Raw genomic sequence first — 14,406 nt, forward strand, 5'->3', positions numbered from 1 at the left:
AATGGGAATTCTGTTCCTGCTCAAAAAAAAAAAAAAAAGTTTCAATCAAAAAATTAGTGACTTCAATAAAAATAAAAAAAATCTTTAAAAAATTTTTTGTTTCGTAAAAAATTATTTTTATGATTAAAAACTTAAGATTTTTTTTGTTTGACATGATTTTTTTTTGATTGAATAATTGTGAAACCAATCTAACTCCATAGGCGCCTTGCTTACAGGAGGCAAGTGAAGTCAACAGCGAGGTTATACAGGATAGGCCGCCAGAGGGCGCTTGGGGGCTCAGAAAGTTGGAGTGAAGATGAGAACTAAACTTAGTTGAAATTAGATGTTTTAAAATCTTATTGCTATGCTCATCTTTCTGATCCTGTCTTAATTCCCCAAGCGCAAATGGAAAAGTTTGAGACCAGAAAGAACTCAAATCATTAACATGTTTTAGTTTTATTTTGTATTATGCATATTTTTTGTTATAAAGACATTTATTTTGAAAGTTTAAGACATCATTTCTACCTCTAAGGGTCAGCCACTATATGTTTTATATAATTTTTTATGTCTTTATTGTACTCATGACACCATCTCATTTAAGTTCATGTATTTTAGATCGATGGCGGGAAACAAAGTGGAACTGTAACAACTGTAAACATTTACATCTCGAGATTAAAGCAGACTTCATACCATCAGTAAAACAAACTCTATTGAGAGGTGGAAGTGATAATATGTAATTATTATTACTTAGTGAAGAAAAGTGAGAAAAAAAACATTCAGGGAGGAGAGATAGTCTGTATAAATGGATAAAGAAGTGACGGGACTCGGACGAACTCAGAGGCCTTCAGTCAACATTTCGGTCTGGACCATTTAAGTCAGGGGTGTCAAACTCCAGTCCTCTGCTGTCCTGCAGTTTTTAGATGAGCCACAGGAACAAAACACTGGAATCAAGCAGCTTCATCGCCTCCTCCTGGTGCAGATCGGCTCTCCAGAGCCTCAACAACCTAATTATTCTGTTCAGCTGCTGCAGCAGAGAAGCATCTAAAAGCTGCAGGGCGGCGGCCTGGACTGGAGTTTGACACCTGTGGTTTAAGCAAAACATGTTTTGCTTAAAAATGTTAGAAACTGCAAAAAAGAAGAAAGAATCCAGAATTTTATTGATTATATTTTTATTTCTTCCACCACATTTTCTCCACTGAGTCGAGTCAAGATAAAAATAAGTCCCGCATCAATATTTATTTATAAATTAAACGATTATTCTGGCTTGTATGCCTGATCATAAAAATATTAAAAGGGTGAAAACTAGAAAAACTAAAAGTAAACAGAGTTTATCCGAAGGAGAAGGAGGGGGAGGAGCCTGCAGCAGGAAGCAGCAGCCCAGAGGAAACTGGAGCTTTGTTTTTGGGAAACAGCAGCAGAGACTTTCAGAAATAAATAAAATCGTACAGAGATGGCCCCAGATTACCCAGAATGCACCGGGGCGTCTCCTCTCTACAGACCACAGCAGGACAGGAAGCAGGAAGACCATCGAACCGTCCAGGGCTTCTAAGGCACCAGAAGAGGAAGAGTTGCCGTTTGGACCCTGAAGAGCCGCAGGTTTGGTATCAGAAACGTTTTCATGGGAATAAACAGGAGCTGCTGCTGACCCGGCAGGTCAAGGTGAGCAGAACCAGAACCGGGCCGGCCTGGTGGAAGTTTAATCGTACACTGTTGGCTCTGACAATCCGATTCGAGATCCGGCTTCTGGGTCCTTAGTGTGACTCAACCAGCTGTAGTGTGGGTAATGAACGGATCTGGATCCATAATTCAGCTGGATCAGAACCAAACAACCAGCAGAGCAACGAGAAACAAAGCTGGAATATTTATCCAAAAACAGGCGGAGCTTCGAAGTGGGCGGGGCTTCAGCAGAAATTCCCAACGATTAAAAACATGGAATGATTTGAACCCCGGAGTAACATCTGAGCGGTTCTGGTCCAGCTCAGCTCACAAAGCTCAGGACCAGCTTCACTGGTCCCAGTCGTCCCAGTAAGCTTCCCAGCATCAGATCCCAGTGGAATGTTCCAGTAATTAAATAAACCCTGACCCTTGACCCCATCGGGTCCCTCAGAGTCCAAACTGAACGGTTACACCTCCACCAGAATCAAAAGGGTTCAAAGCAAAGCAGCGTTTTACAAACCAGTCCTCCCAATTCTTAATCCCAGTCCAGTAAAGCAGGAGCTGCGTCCAGTCCCAGACCGGAGCGTCGCTGTCGGAGGATCTCGCAGGAAAAAAGTCAGTGCTGCCAGGTGAGATCCCGACGTCCTCTTCCTCCAATCAGCAGCCAGAGAACGGGGGGCGGCTCATACCTCCAGGGAGCAGTCGGAGGGGGGGCGGCGCTCAGCTCCTCGGCACCGCTCCACCTTCTTGATGACCTCTGACACCACGCATACCGAGGAGGTGAGGCTGAGCAGGAACAGCAGGTCTGTAGGACGGACGGAAACTATTATTATTAAAACCAGACAAAACAACTAATTAACTAAAACTAATGGTTTAAGTAAACTAATTTAAAATCAAACGTCTCTCCTTTGGCAGGTCGTAGTTCCACATCGTTTTATTGTCAGCTTTTTGAGGCATTTTCATTAAATATGGAGACTTTTTTAATTTGAGAGATTTGTCTATATATATACATTAGTTTAAACACAACATGTAAGAAACTGACAAAACTAAGTTGTGACACATAAAAAGGTGATTACTTTTTTTTAAATTCAGAATTTAAAAGGCGGTTAAAATGTGTTGAATTGACTTGTTGTACAGAGTTACACCACAGGGTGGCGGTGCTGCTGCTTGTCCAGTCCTCACAGACACACGAAGAAGGGCACAGAGTAAAGATTCTCCATCTTATTTTAGTTACTTCCAGGTTATTAACACCCACTAACCACATGATTCCCATAAAGTCTTTATCGTCTATCATTTATTATCCTATCAAACAGTTTTATGTAGACAATGATTTATTTTTTTTTAAAAGATTTTTTGGCTCTAGTTGCCTTTATTTGATAGTTAACTGACAGGAAGGTGGGTAATGAGAGAAGGGGGAAGACATGCAGCAAAGGCCTCCGGGCCGGGAATCGAACCTGCGACAGCCGCGTCGAGGACTGAGGCCTCCATATGTGGGTTGTGCTGAACCGCTGCGCCACCACAGCACTCCCATGGAGACAATGATTTGAGAGCGAAATAACTGTTCTACTGGGTTAGCACTTCGGCACTAGCATGCTAGTAGCCCCACTAGTTTAGCAGCTAACTGCTAAACTTAGCAGTGATTCTATTGACCTGATAGCTCAGGGGTGTCAAACTCCAGTCCTCTGCTGTCCTGCAGTGTTTAGATGTGCCACAGGTAAAAAACAGTGGAATGAAATGGCTTAATTACCTCCTCCCTGTGTAGATCGGTTCTCCTGAGCCTTGCTAATGACCTAATTATTCTTTTCAGGTGTGGTGCAGCAGAGGCACATCTAAAAGTTGCAGGACAGAGGTCCTTGAGGACTGGAGTTTGACACCCCTGTGAGCTTCTGAGGAGCATAAAATAATGTATTTCTGCCAGAAATGAAGACATTCAGAGGAAAAATATCTGTTTACTATGTTAGAAGTTAGCATTATATATATCCATCCATCTTCTATATACCCTTGTCCCTTAGTGGGGTCAGGAGGGCTGCTGGTGCCTCTCCAGCGAACGTTTCGGGCGAGAGGCGGGGTCACCCTGTACAGGTGGCCAGTCTGTCACAGGGCAACACAGAAACACACAGGACAAACAACCAAGCACACACACACTCACACCTAGGGAGAATTTGGAGAGGCCAATTAACCTGACATGTTTTTGGACTGTGGGAGGAAACCGGAGTACCTGGAGAAAACCCACGCATGCACAGGGAGAACATGCAAACTCCATGCAGAAAGACCGGGGCCGGGAATCGAACCCAGAACCTTCTTGCTGCAAGGCAACAGCTCTACCAACTGCACCACTGTGCAGCCCGTGTTTTTTTACATGTCAGTTTGAGAACAGGTTAGCATGCTTTAAATCATCGGCTCATGCCCGACCAGAGTAGGTCGGGTCCAAAATCAAGTGGGAGGAACCAAAGCGGTGATCAGGAGGAGCGTGTGGGATCAGGACCTCACCCAGGATGCTGAGGCTCTCCGTCAGGAAGACGCTCTGCAGTGGAGGGAAGTAGATGACGAGCAGCTGCCCCATGATGGAGGCCAGGACGGCGTAGCAGAACGTCCTGTTGCTGCACAGGCCCATCTCATGGACCATGCGGGTCTGAGGACACAGTTCATTCATCAGAACTCCAGGGTCAGAGGATCTGGTTCAGATACCGGGTCCGGGTCTCACCTGAGAGCGCGAGCTCAGAGCGTTGAACATGTCGAAGAAGACGAAGCAGGTGAAGGTCATGGTGGTGTCTCGAGGAGTGATCACGTTGTCCTGCAACTGAAATCCAAACAGCACAGAAACCAGTCAGACCGGAGAGCCAATCAGAAGACAGATCCAGCACAACCAGGAAGCAGGAAGATGGCGCACCTCTCTCCAGAAGACAAACAGCGTCCCGCAGACAATAATGAAGGCTGACACCAGAACCTTGACCAGCAGGCTGCGGGTCAGGATGGTGTCCTTCACGTTGCGAGGCGGCTTCCTGATGACATCACGATCCACAGGCTCCACCCCCAAACTGCATATAGAGGCCACATTTAGCTGATGCTGTCCATAATTAGTCAGAAAAGTTACATGTAACAATAAAAATGTAAAAGAGAACATATCCAGAAAGTTAAAGAAATAGAGAAAAAGCTAAAAATCAGTGTTAAAAGACTCCATTTCCCATGATGCTGCTGTACCTCTGAGCGGGCGGTCCGTCCATGATGATGTTGATCCACAGGATCTGCATGGCGTTCAGAGGGTTGGGGAAGTTCATCAGCGTTGCCAGGGAGATGAGCGTCAGCGCTGCAATGCTCCTGGTGACCAGCAGGGGCAGCGTTAAGCTGAGTTTACCACATTTAAACCAGGAAGCAGAGGAAACGGCGACTCACGTGCTCAGCTGGAAGCGGACAAAGTTCTTGATGTTGTTGTAGATTCCTTTTCCTTCCTCGATAGCCGACCTGGAAGCGAAGTCAGTCTTTTCATTTGAAGGGTAGTAGAATAAAACAGAAATCTGCATCTTATTCAAACATTCTGGATCCAGCCTTCCCAGCATCTGTCAGCTGGAGCAGCTCCCCCTGATGGTGGACTCACATGATGGTCTGGAAGTCGTCGTCCACCAGGATCATGTCTGCCGCCTCCTTGCAGACGTCGGTGCCTGTCTGGCCCATCGCCACTCCGATGTCGGCCGCCTTCAGCGCCACGGCGTCATTTACGCCGTCGCCAGTCATCGCCACCACGGCACCGAGGTTCTGGAGAGACTGCAGAGACACAGAACTCTTCATTTCGGTTCAGGAACCGATCCAGCAGAATGAGTTCTGTTTTTGTGGCCCAGTTTGAAACTGGGTCAGACTCACCTTGACAATCTTCAGCTTGTGTCTGGGGCTGGCCCGGTAGAACACACCCACCTGTGAAGAAAACAGTATAAATTTAGCTCAGAAAGTGGACACAGTGGTGTGTGAGCGGGCATGTGTGTACTTGTCTTTAGTACATTGAGAGGACCACCTTCACCTGCTCAACCCACAAAAGGAGGCCCTTATAAAAAGTGGGGACGTTTTTCTTCACTTTTGTTTCAGTTCTACTGCACTCCTTATTTTATATGCAACTGCACAAAAAAAACATCTGACCCGAGTTTCTGTCAATCAGATGCTGTATTATTTAGAGATGATTTATTTGAACATTGCACCCATTATTAGTGTAAATTTAGCTATGATGCTAATCAGCGGCAGTAGGAACGCAAGGAGTCAATCATTGTTGAATCAGTCTACTAATTATTTTGTTGATGCTGTTTTTGCTCAAACCACACTACAGATAAGTCAAACTATAGGTTTTTGAACAACCATTAGTTTTGCTTCAAGACAGTTTTAAATACAGCCAAATACTGCAAAATTACTTTGACTGTACTGTCCTAGAAGTTTTTGTTCTGCATTTCATGATACAAAAAACAGGGTATGTACAAAAAATGATTTATCCAATATTTATATTGGATATCTTGAAACCAATGTAATCTTTTGATATAAGGTTGCATAGCCAAAATGAATGCACATTATTTACTTTTTTCTACAACTATGACTACAATTTATATATTGCTTACTAACACCTGTATTTCTCAGTCTTGCTAAGAAGTTTCATACCATAAATTAAAAACAACTTAGAGTTTTGGTCACATGTTGTTTATTTTGATATATCAGTTGTAAAAGACATTAGTAAGTAAGTACCTTACTACAGTAAGTTGTAGTAAGACATTAAAATGTATTTTTATTGGACAATCTAGCTCAGGGCTAAGTTAACTTACTGAATTTATCAGCCAGCTGCAAACTTCTGCTTCCATGAACCACATGTAGCTCACACTTTAACCACTAGATGGTACCAAACCACTTCTAATAGCAACCGTATCATGAGAGGAAGATTCAATTAACCAACATTGGCTGTGTTCATGTGAAAGAGAGAGGAAGCTACTTGGTTTCACTTGTCCATAAGAAGGTTAGGAATACCCTGGAAATGGTTTGGAAACATGTCTGGGTTAGACAAACATGCAGCGACTAAAACGAATGGAAGACCTCAGAACGATAGAAGTACAAGAATGTGTGTGTGTTTTCACCCTAGAAACGATGTTGGACAGCTCCTGCAGGTCCAGATGGTCCACCTCCTCTCCTGATAAACACTGGCATCCTTTGGAGTAGAGGCCCAGACGGTTCGCTGCACGCATGCACACATACACCTGTCAGTGGATTATACTGTCCTCCTTACTAAATGTCCTGTATAGAGATCTGGTGTTTGGCATTTTCCCAGCATTCCTGAATGCCTTTCTCTGAAGGCATTCCAGAGAAATAAACGGCCTTGTCTAAAATGGGCGGACCAGAACCAGAAACTGGAGAATGTTTTGTTGTATTAAACTCATCCTGGTTTCACCCCCCAGCTCTGTAGGCAGCCATTGTTTCCATTTGTCAGGTGATCGGCTGTCTGACATTAGAGAGCGACTCTCATGACACTGTCCACTGTAGTTTGCTGCTAACTTGCAAACGGATCTGATCTGAGAGAGGAGGGAGAAACGTGTGTGTGTGTGTGTGTGTGTGTGTGTGTGTGTGCGATGTAAGTCCTGTAAATAAACGAGACATTTTGAACTTTGCATGCACTCTGAGGTCTGGCTTCTTCCTCTGCAGGGATCGTTTATAAAACAGTCTGTCAGACAGCTAGTTGGGATTCTGGATTTGGGGCCAGAGGTCATGGGCAGGGTTTGGTCTTGGATCACTAAGTGTAACTGAAGCAGATGGACGAGGAGGGAAACTTTAAAATAATGTTCTGGTTCTGATGGTCCAGATTTCTTCCCTCCATGTTTTTAAAATCATAAATATCAAAGCTGACCATGAAGTTACGATAAAAGCGTCTTCAGAGGAACGGAGGGAGTAAAATCGCTTCGCTTCATTCCGCCTGACTAAAGGTGAGTTCAGGTGAGACTAAAGCTGCTGTAAGCAGAGTGACCTCTGACCTATCGACACGGCCGTCTCCTGGGAGTCTCCAGTGATCATCTTGATGGCGACCCCGGAGTTGAGCAGCGTAGCAATGGCCTCTTTGACCCCTTCCCTGGGCGGGTCGATGATGCCCACCAGACCCAGGAAGGTCAGGCTCCCCATCTGGGAACCCGAGGCGAACGCCAGCACTGAGTGGCAGACACAGAGGTCACACAGGGTCAGAGAGAGGTCGACGTAAGGTCAGATCGTCCTGATCTTGTCTCTGATCGGTACCTCTGAGGCCTGAGGTGCCCATGTAGCTGATCTGCTGCTGGTAGAGCTCCCTCTGCTGGTGGGTCAGAGGAAGGTTGGAGCCTCTGCTGTTGTAGCAGCTGCAGAAACGGATCACCTGCTCATAGGCGCCCTTCATGAAGTAGACTCCGCTTTTATCCTGGAGAGGGCAGCAGAGAACCAGAGAGGAGCTACATCAGCACAGAGGACACACTGCAGAATCAGTCCGAGTCCCAGACCCGAATCCAGACCCGGGTGTTAGCCTGTACCTGCTGTGTGCGGTGGACGCAGCGAACAGCCATCCATTTCTGCTCGGAGGTGAAGGGATGCTCCTCCAGACGGATGAACTCCTGCTGAACGCTCTCCAGACCCATCTGAGGAAAACACAAACTATTGTCACGTCTGACCTCTGCCATCTGCTCTGGCTGATGGTTTCCTCAAACTTTGAACCAGAACCAAGCAGAAAGGTCCACCAAAGCCCAGACTGGTTGGTTCCTGCCCGCTCCAATGGGCTCCATTTTGAAATAAAAGCTGGTTCTGTGTAGGAAACCCAGTCGTTTGATCGGACTCTGAAGTCTGGGTGTTTATCAGAGGAAGTTGGTTCCAGGCGATAAGAAGCGGCTGCTGCTTACCTTCATGGCGAGGGCGATGAGCGCGCCCTCTGTGGGACGGCCCAGCAGGTTCTGGTTCCTGATGACTGAGTCATTGCACACGCAGCCCACCTGGCAACAGCAGCAGGTGCATCAGCCCTTTTGTTTGAGTCTCATCTAAAGCGTTTTACTTTCTAACATCAGAACTACAGAGAAGCAGACCTGCTTTTCTCACCTCCACAACTTTACTGATGGAAGGGCAGGCGAGGCCGTGGACCACCTCTCCGTCCAGCAGCACCTCTCCGGTCCCGTTGTAGCCCACGCCTGTCACCTGCAAGACAACACCGAGGGTTAAGCAGCCCAAACATCTACTTGTGTTTCCTGGCCCCAGAGATGTTCTGGTCCACCTGGTTCAGATCAGCTGCTGGTCAAACTGCGTTTTTCAACTTGAACCCCCAACTGTTATTTTACAATAAACGAGGCTTAGTCCTGCATAAACCACACAGCTTCTTTAGGCCGACTCTCCCAAAGTGATGGTCCGATGCCACTGCCATGAACAAAATGTTATTTTAAGTAAAATAAAGAACTTTTAACATAATGAGGATTTTTTTTCTCATTGAATGTCTTCATTTCTGACTGAAATACATTATTTTATACCTCTGTAGTAGCTGTCAGACCAATACAATCATAGCTAATACTTTAGCTGTTAGCAGCTGGAATGAAGGAGAATAAGGCTGAGAGCAGCAGCACTGCCACCCTGTGGTCTAACTCGGTACAACACCTCAGTTCAATTAACTAACTCATGTATAAAACGTGATCACACCTTTGTGTGTCACCCCTCATTTTATAAATCCGTTACAAATTGGAATCATGTTAATATTTAATTCTGAATTAAAAAATACTATAAAGAAATTAATTGGAAATCCCATGATGCCCACATTGAGGCCTACTGAGCAGGTGAAAACTAACCTGACCCATCACCAGCTCTGTATCGCTGTACAAACTGTTAGACCGGACCAGGCCGTCTGTCCTGACCCAGAACCTGACTGACCCGTTCAGCAGATATCTGCTGTGAAACGCAGTGGCTGATGAACGCTGACGTTCCTGTGGGTTCAGACCTCAGCATGGAGTCCGTCTGAGGTGAAGACCTGGGTCACAGTCATCTCATTCTTGGTCAGCGTTCCCGTCTTGTCTGAGCAGATCACATTGCAGCAGCCTAGCAGGAACCACAGGAACAACGTTACCATGGAAACATGCAGCAGCTGCTCGCCGCCGTCTCCCTCAGCGCTACGTACTCAGAGTCTCCACGATGGGAAGCTTCTTGACAATGGCTCTCTTCTTCACCATGCGCATCACGCCAAGCGCCAGTGTCACCGTCACCACGATGGGCAGACCCTCTGGGATGGCCGCCACCGCCAGGCTGCAGCACAGGAGAAACTCTTCACTGATTCACACAAACCGCAGCCGGCTCGGTCTCTGCAGTCAGCCGCAACCTGGGAGGAGAGCAAGGTTAGCATGAAGCTACCTGACGCCGATAGTGAACATGTCCAGGATCCTCTTCCCCTGCAGCCAGCCCACCAGCATGATGACCCCTGCAACGGCACACAGACCACAAAAGCATGAAGAAGAGGCAGAGGCAGAGCTGGGTCTGCAGAGGCCAGCGGCTCACCGATGATGCCGAAGGAGTAAAGCGACAGCTGCTTCCCCAGCAGGTCCATGCTCTTCTGGAGGGGAGTCTTAGGAGCCTGCAACAGGAGACAGGAAGGAGGAGGACTGAGGAGGCGCCACCAGGGCAGGAAACCAAACTGTTCTGCGTCTAAAGGTCAACAGCTCCCCCTGCAGGAGGGAGTCACAACTACTTCCTGTTTGTTCATTTTTAAACATTTAACTGCATTTTACGGCAAAGACGATCTTCATGCAGCTTTAATTTAAAAATTGCAAACGTTCCCAGAAGGAGAATGTTCAGATTTCTTCCTCCGGTTTCATTTACTGTGTTCCTGCAGTGTTTGGCCTCCAAACACACAAACTGCAGTCAGAATAACACATGGAAATCAGGCAGGAAGCAACACAGTTTATGGCCTGGAAGTCCAAAATGTGCTAATAAAAACTTTTTATGGTGCAGCAGAAAAACTCCTGTGTGATCATTTTACTTTTGTGATTCCACTCCCAACAAATTGGTGCCAACATGAGGCAGGAACTGGTATTCTGCTGAGACTAACCCTAGAGGCCAGCAGGGATGTGACGTCTGAGCTGGAATCTGTTTGAGAAACTTTTTGATAAATAAAAAGAAACAAAGGCTGGAAATTTCTTCCTTTTAAATAATTATCCTGAGCCAGATCTCATTTCTTAAACCAGAATCTCTGCTTGTTTCTGCTTAGAGACAGCTCCTCGGTTGTTTCAGGAGATTTTCTGCAACGTCCTCATTATTTTATGTGTGGCAGCCATCTTGGATCCTGAACCCAGCGTTGCTCAGAGACCTTTCAGCTTTTCATTTGGATATTTTCTAAGTCTTTCGCTGGTCAACATGTTCCTCTCCGTCTCTCGGACCAGGAGTACTCACCTCCTCCGCCTGCATCATCTTGAAAACCTCCCCGAACTCAGAGTTCTCCCCAGTTCCGATGACGATGCCCTGAGGATCAGAAATCCAGGTTCAGAGCCTCCATCAGAATAGGAGAAGGTGGAGCCAAGGTCAAGGGTCGTGCTGGTACCTTGGCCTTGCCACAGCGAACCAGCGTCCCCATGAAGGCGATGTTGCTGCGGGAGGCGATGTTCCCATTGGAGGCGGGCGGCTGGGGGGTCGTGGACTTGGAACTGGGGTGGGTCTCCCCCGTCAGGCTGGACTCATCGATGGACAGGTCGCTCGCCTGCAGGAGGAGGGCAGGGATTACCCGGAAAGCCAGGCGAGGAGGAAACGAACTGAACCAGCACTGTCCTCACCTCATACAGCCGCAGGTCCGCAGGGACCCGCTCCCCCACCGACAGGCACACGGTGTCTCCAGGAACCAGGTCCCGGGCCAGCAGGTGCTCCAACTGTCCGTCCCTAATGCTGAGAGGACAGCCTGAGTCAGAGAGGAACCGCCAACAGGAAGAGGAAGGAGAGAGAACCCTCACCAGTGACATTCTGGAGGCACCAGCTTCCCCAGCTCCTCCAACGATTTCTCTGAGCGGTATTCCTGCAGCCGGGGCAGAGAGAGGAAAGCAATCGCACTCGATCAGAACTAGGGCAGGAAAAGAGCAGCAGGATGAGCCCAGACCCAAACATCTGACAGGATTACTGAGACCTGCTGGACTCAACTGGTCCATCATCTCAGATCAACTCAGGATTATTGTAAGGTAAATCTGAAGTTAATAGGAAAGAACAGGAATGTCCATTTCTGATTAAACATTTTTAAATCCATTTTGTAAAATACAAATTTGTCTCTTTATTAGCACATTAATAAAAATACATCATGCAACAAATCAACTTTTTGGGAGCAAAATGAATCGTAGCTGAACAGAGACAACACCAGTAGCCCACAAGCTACTAGTTAAGCTACAGGTGCTGTATTGCTATTAGCTAGTCATCTTCTAGCTAACATTAGCTAGTCATCTTCTAGCTAACATTAGCTAGTCATCTTCTAGCTAACATTAGCTAGTCATCTTCTAGCTAACTTTACCTGCATCCAACAGCTTCACTCAACAGTCGGTTAGTTTGGGGGAAAAACTGAAAAGTTCTTTGCGTTTTGCTGCCGTGATTCTAACACACCTGCAGCAGCAGGTCTCCTTCACAGGTGGAAACCTAGCACGAGCGTCTCAGCGCTCATGTTGCGTTTAAAGGCGGCTCGGAAAAACAGGTTACAACATGTTAACAACGGATTAAACAGTTTTAACTGCTGATAAAAGTGACAGAGGACACAGATATGGGAAGTGTGGAAGCCTCTACTGTATTAAATTGACAGGAATAACAGAGTTGGCCATTCTAAGGTAAAAACCCAGCGCAGACAGTGTTCATGTTTTGTTTTTGTGCGTTTTTTTCATCCAGACGGCTTCCCGGCCAGGAGGGGTTCTCAAGAGGTTATACTAAATAAATGTCATTTTTAAATATTCAGTGGTAGATATTTTTTAAACCTTCACAATTTTATTTTAACCATGAATTAAAAATTATAGTGCTGCTCTTTCAGCCGCTGTATGGAGATGGGATCAGACTTTCCATCTGCTGGATCAGGATCTGGATCTCTGGAGACACAAGCAGCTCTTTGGTTCACAACAATAAATGATGAAATACTGCTCCGATTTGTTTCATTCCTTTTTAAGTGTCTCCATGAAAAATCACCCACTACGCGGGCCCCATGGTAAATTTGATCTAGAGCCAGCCTCCAAAGAAAACGGTAAAGATCTTTATATGTATATTTTTAAGCAGATATAAGGGAGCAGACTTGTATCATCTGCACTTTTATTCAGATAATTTGCAAAGCAAAATATTTTGCTTAGTGATTTGTTGCAATGGGCAATTTTAAGTGGCAATGCAGTACTTAATTAATATAGAGTTATTTTTATATTTATGAATGAAATTGTGTACCGAATTGGCTTTTGTAGTTCAGTACAAAATTGTGTATATTGTGTATATTGTGTATAGTCTGATCCTGGTAATGACTCTTGTTCTGTTTTGAAGTTTGACTAGTGACTGTTGTGTTTTGTAATAACTTTCCCAAACCTCTGGAGTCACTAAATAAGTCAAACTAAAGAACAGGACCTGTTGGCGTCAGGCCGTCTGTGAGCAGAAAGGAGTTTTATACTGAAACCAGCAGACTCACTTCATGATCTGTGAACTGAAATAGTAAAACTCTGACTCATAATTTCTTCTTTTCCATAGATGGACAAACATTCTTGTTTCAAGAAAAAAGGCCAACAGCCACATAATGTTCAGATAAAAATAAGGGTAATCTTAGTATGATTTTCAAATAAAGTTCAGGTTAATGACTCATTTCACTGGTCATTATCCTGAACTTCTACCTTGATAATAAACTGGTTTTAGGTTTATTAAAATGAGTGGAAATGCATAGTTTGGAGTATTTTATCTTAATTTCCGGGGCAGCAGACCCCACTAGGACTGTCGCTCCACAGCTGCTGCCGAGTTACTGGCCACACATGGATGCAGAAAGGAGCAGGAAATATTGGTGGGGACACGTCCACAGCAGTCCTTCAGGAAGTTACGCCTGTGTGTAGTGACGTTCTCTGATGAAGTGAGGCTGGGTTGCTGGTTCTGATCCACTCTCCTCAGGGTTCATGAACGTGAACACGCCCGGAGCCGGTGGGACTCACCTGCACGAAGGCGACCGTCACCACGATGATGATGGCCTGTCAACACAGAGGAAGAAACGATCAGGTAAAGGCAGCAGGGCTGGGCTCCACTGACTGAAAGGAGAGGCACCACTGGAACAAACCAGGCCTGGAAACTCTGGAGGATCCTTCAAAACCCTCTCAGAACCAACCTGTCGCCAGACATTATGGGTTGTGTCATATTTGTCACCTAAGTTACTCTGTGTCATAACTCTTGAACGGCTGGCCGTATTCAAACGGTGCATCACATCTGCATGTTGCAATAGACACTACAGAAAATATTTCCGTTACAGAATTTCCCCGCAGAGCTTCGTATCAACGGAGCAGGGAGAAAACGGCAGAGGACCAGTGGAAATCGCATAAAATTATGGAAATGTCCAAAGGAAAACCCACCAGAGTGATGAAGTTCCCCAGAAGGCTGAAATCTGAGGGCAGTGAACATGAGACGCATAACCAGCGAACCGGGTTATGCATTCATAAAGTTATGAATGCTGCACAACCATTGACTAAATGTTGGCTTCATCTTGATTCCTGCATAATTTCTACAATAAATATTTATTGTGCTGAAAATAAAATCCTGACCTTCCAAAAACTAACGCCCCAAGTCATTTTTTTTTTT

At 45.8% G+C, this 14,406-nt stretch overlaps 1 protein-coding gene and 1 long non-coding RNA gene across 5 annotated transcripts in view; one reads left to right on the forward strand and one right to left on the reverse strand.

Moving 5' to 3' along the window:
• Nucleotides 1–1,131: 1,131 nt before the first annotated feature.
• Nucleotides 1,132–14,406, reverse strand: part of atp2c1 (ATPase secretory pathway Ca2+ transporting 1) — a 21,581-nt gene continuing 8,306 nt past the window's right edge. For 2 of the 3 annotated variants that reach the window (XM_007543025.2, XM_007543024.2), the window contains exons 5-27: nt 13,770–13,805; nt 11,580–11,641; nt 11,406–11,514; nt 11,177–11,332; nt 11,029–11,097; nt 10,138–10,213; nt 9,994–10,060; nt 9,764–9,888; nt 9,587–9,684; nt 8,704–8,799; nt 8,511–8,600; nt 8,148–8,252; nt 7,882–8,038; nt 7,626–7,796; nt 6,738–6,835; nt 5,494–5,544; nt 5,231–5,397; nt 5,029–5,097; nt 4,837–4,953; nt 4,526–4,673; nt 4,340–4,435; nt 4,126–4,267; nt 1,132–2,440 (exon numbers count right to left, since the gene is read on the reverse strand). In XM_007543025.2, coding sequence (XP_007543087.1) covers nt 2,319–2,440; nt 4,126–4,267; nt 4,340–4,435; nt 4,526–4,673; nt 4,837–4,953; nt 5,029–5,097; nt 5,231–5,397; nt 5,494–5,544; nt 6,738–6,835; nt 7,626–7,796; nt 7,882–8,038; nt 8,148–8,252; nt 8,511–8,600; nt 8,704–8,799; nt 9,587–9,684; nt 9,764–9,888; nt 9,994–10,060; nt 10,138–10,213; nt 11,029–11,097; nt 11,177–11,332; nt 11,406–11,514; nt 11,580–11,641; nt 13,770–13,805 — 2,427 coding nt within the window. In that variant the 3' untranslated portion in view covers nt 1,132–2,318. Of the gene's footprint in view, nt 2,441–4,125; nt 4,268–4,339; nt 4,436–4,525; nt 4,674–4,836; nt 4,954–5,028; nt 5,098–5,230; nt 5,398–5,493; nt 5,548–6,737; nt 6,836–7,625; nt 7,797–7,881; nt 8,039–8,147; nt 8,253–8,510; nt 8,601–8,703; nt 8,800–9,586; nt 9,685–9,763; nt 9,889–9,993; nt 10,061–10,137; nt 10,214–11,028; nt 11,098–11,176; nt 11,333–11,405; nt 11,515–11,579; nt 11,642–13,769; nt 13,806–14,406 lie in introns of all 3 variants that reach the window. The other variant, XM_016666619.1, reaches the window with a different exon arrangement.
• LOC107834764 (uncharacterized) lies at nt 2,455–3,679 on the forward strand. 2 transcript variants are annotated; one of them, XR_001660582.1, is made up of 4 exons: nt 2,455–2,954; nt 3,031–3,034; nt 3,171–3,301; nt 3,530–3,679. It is a non-coding gene; the product is annotated as an uncharacterized LOC107834764 (long non-coding RNA). The 2 variants fall into 2 exon arrangements; XR_001660581.1 differs by lacking the exon at nt 3,530–3,679 and having other exon boundaries at nt 3,171–3,366.

The sequence above is a fragment of the Poecilia formosa genome, unplaced genomic scaffold (genome assembly GCF_000485575.1).
Source record: "Poecilia formosa unplaced genomic scaffold, Poecilia_formosa-5.1.2 Scaffold754, whole genome shotgun sequence".
In the NCBI taxonomy this organism is placed as follows: Eukaryota; Metazoa; Chordata; class Actinopteri; order Cyprinodontiformes; family Poeciliidae; genus Poecilia; species Poecilia formosa.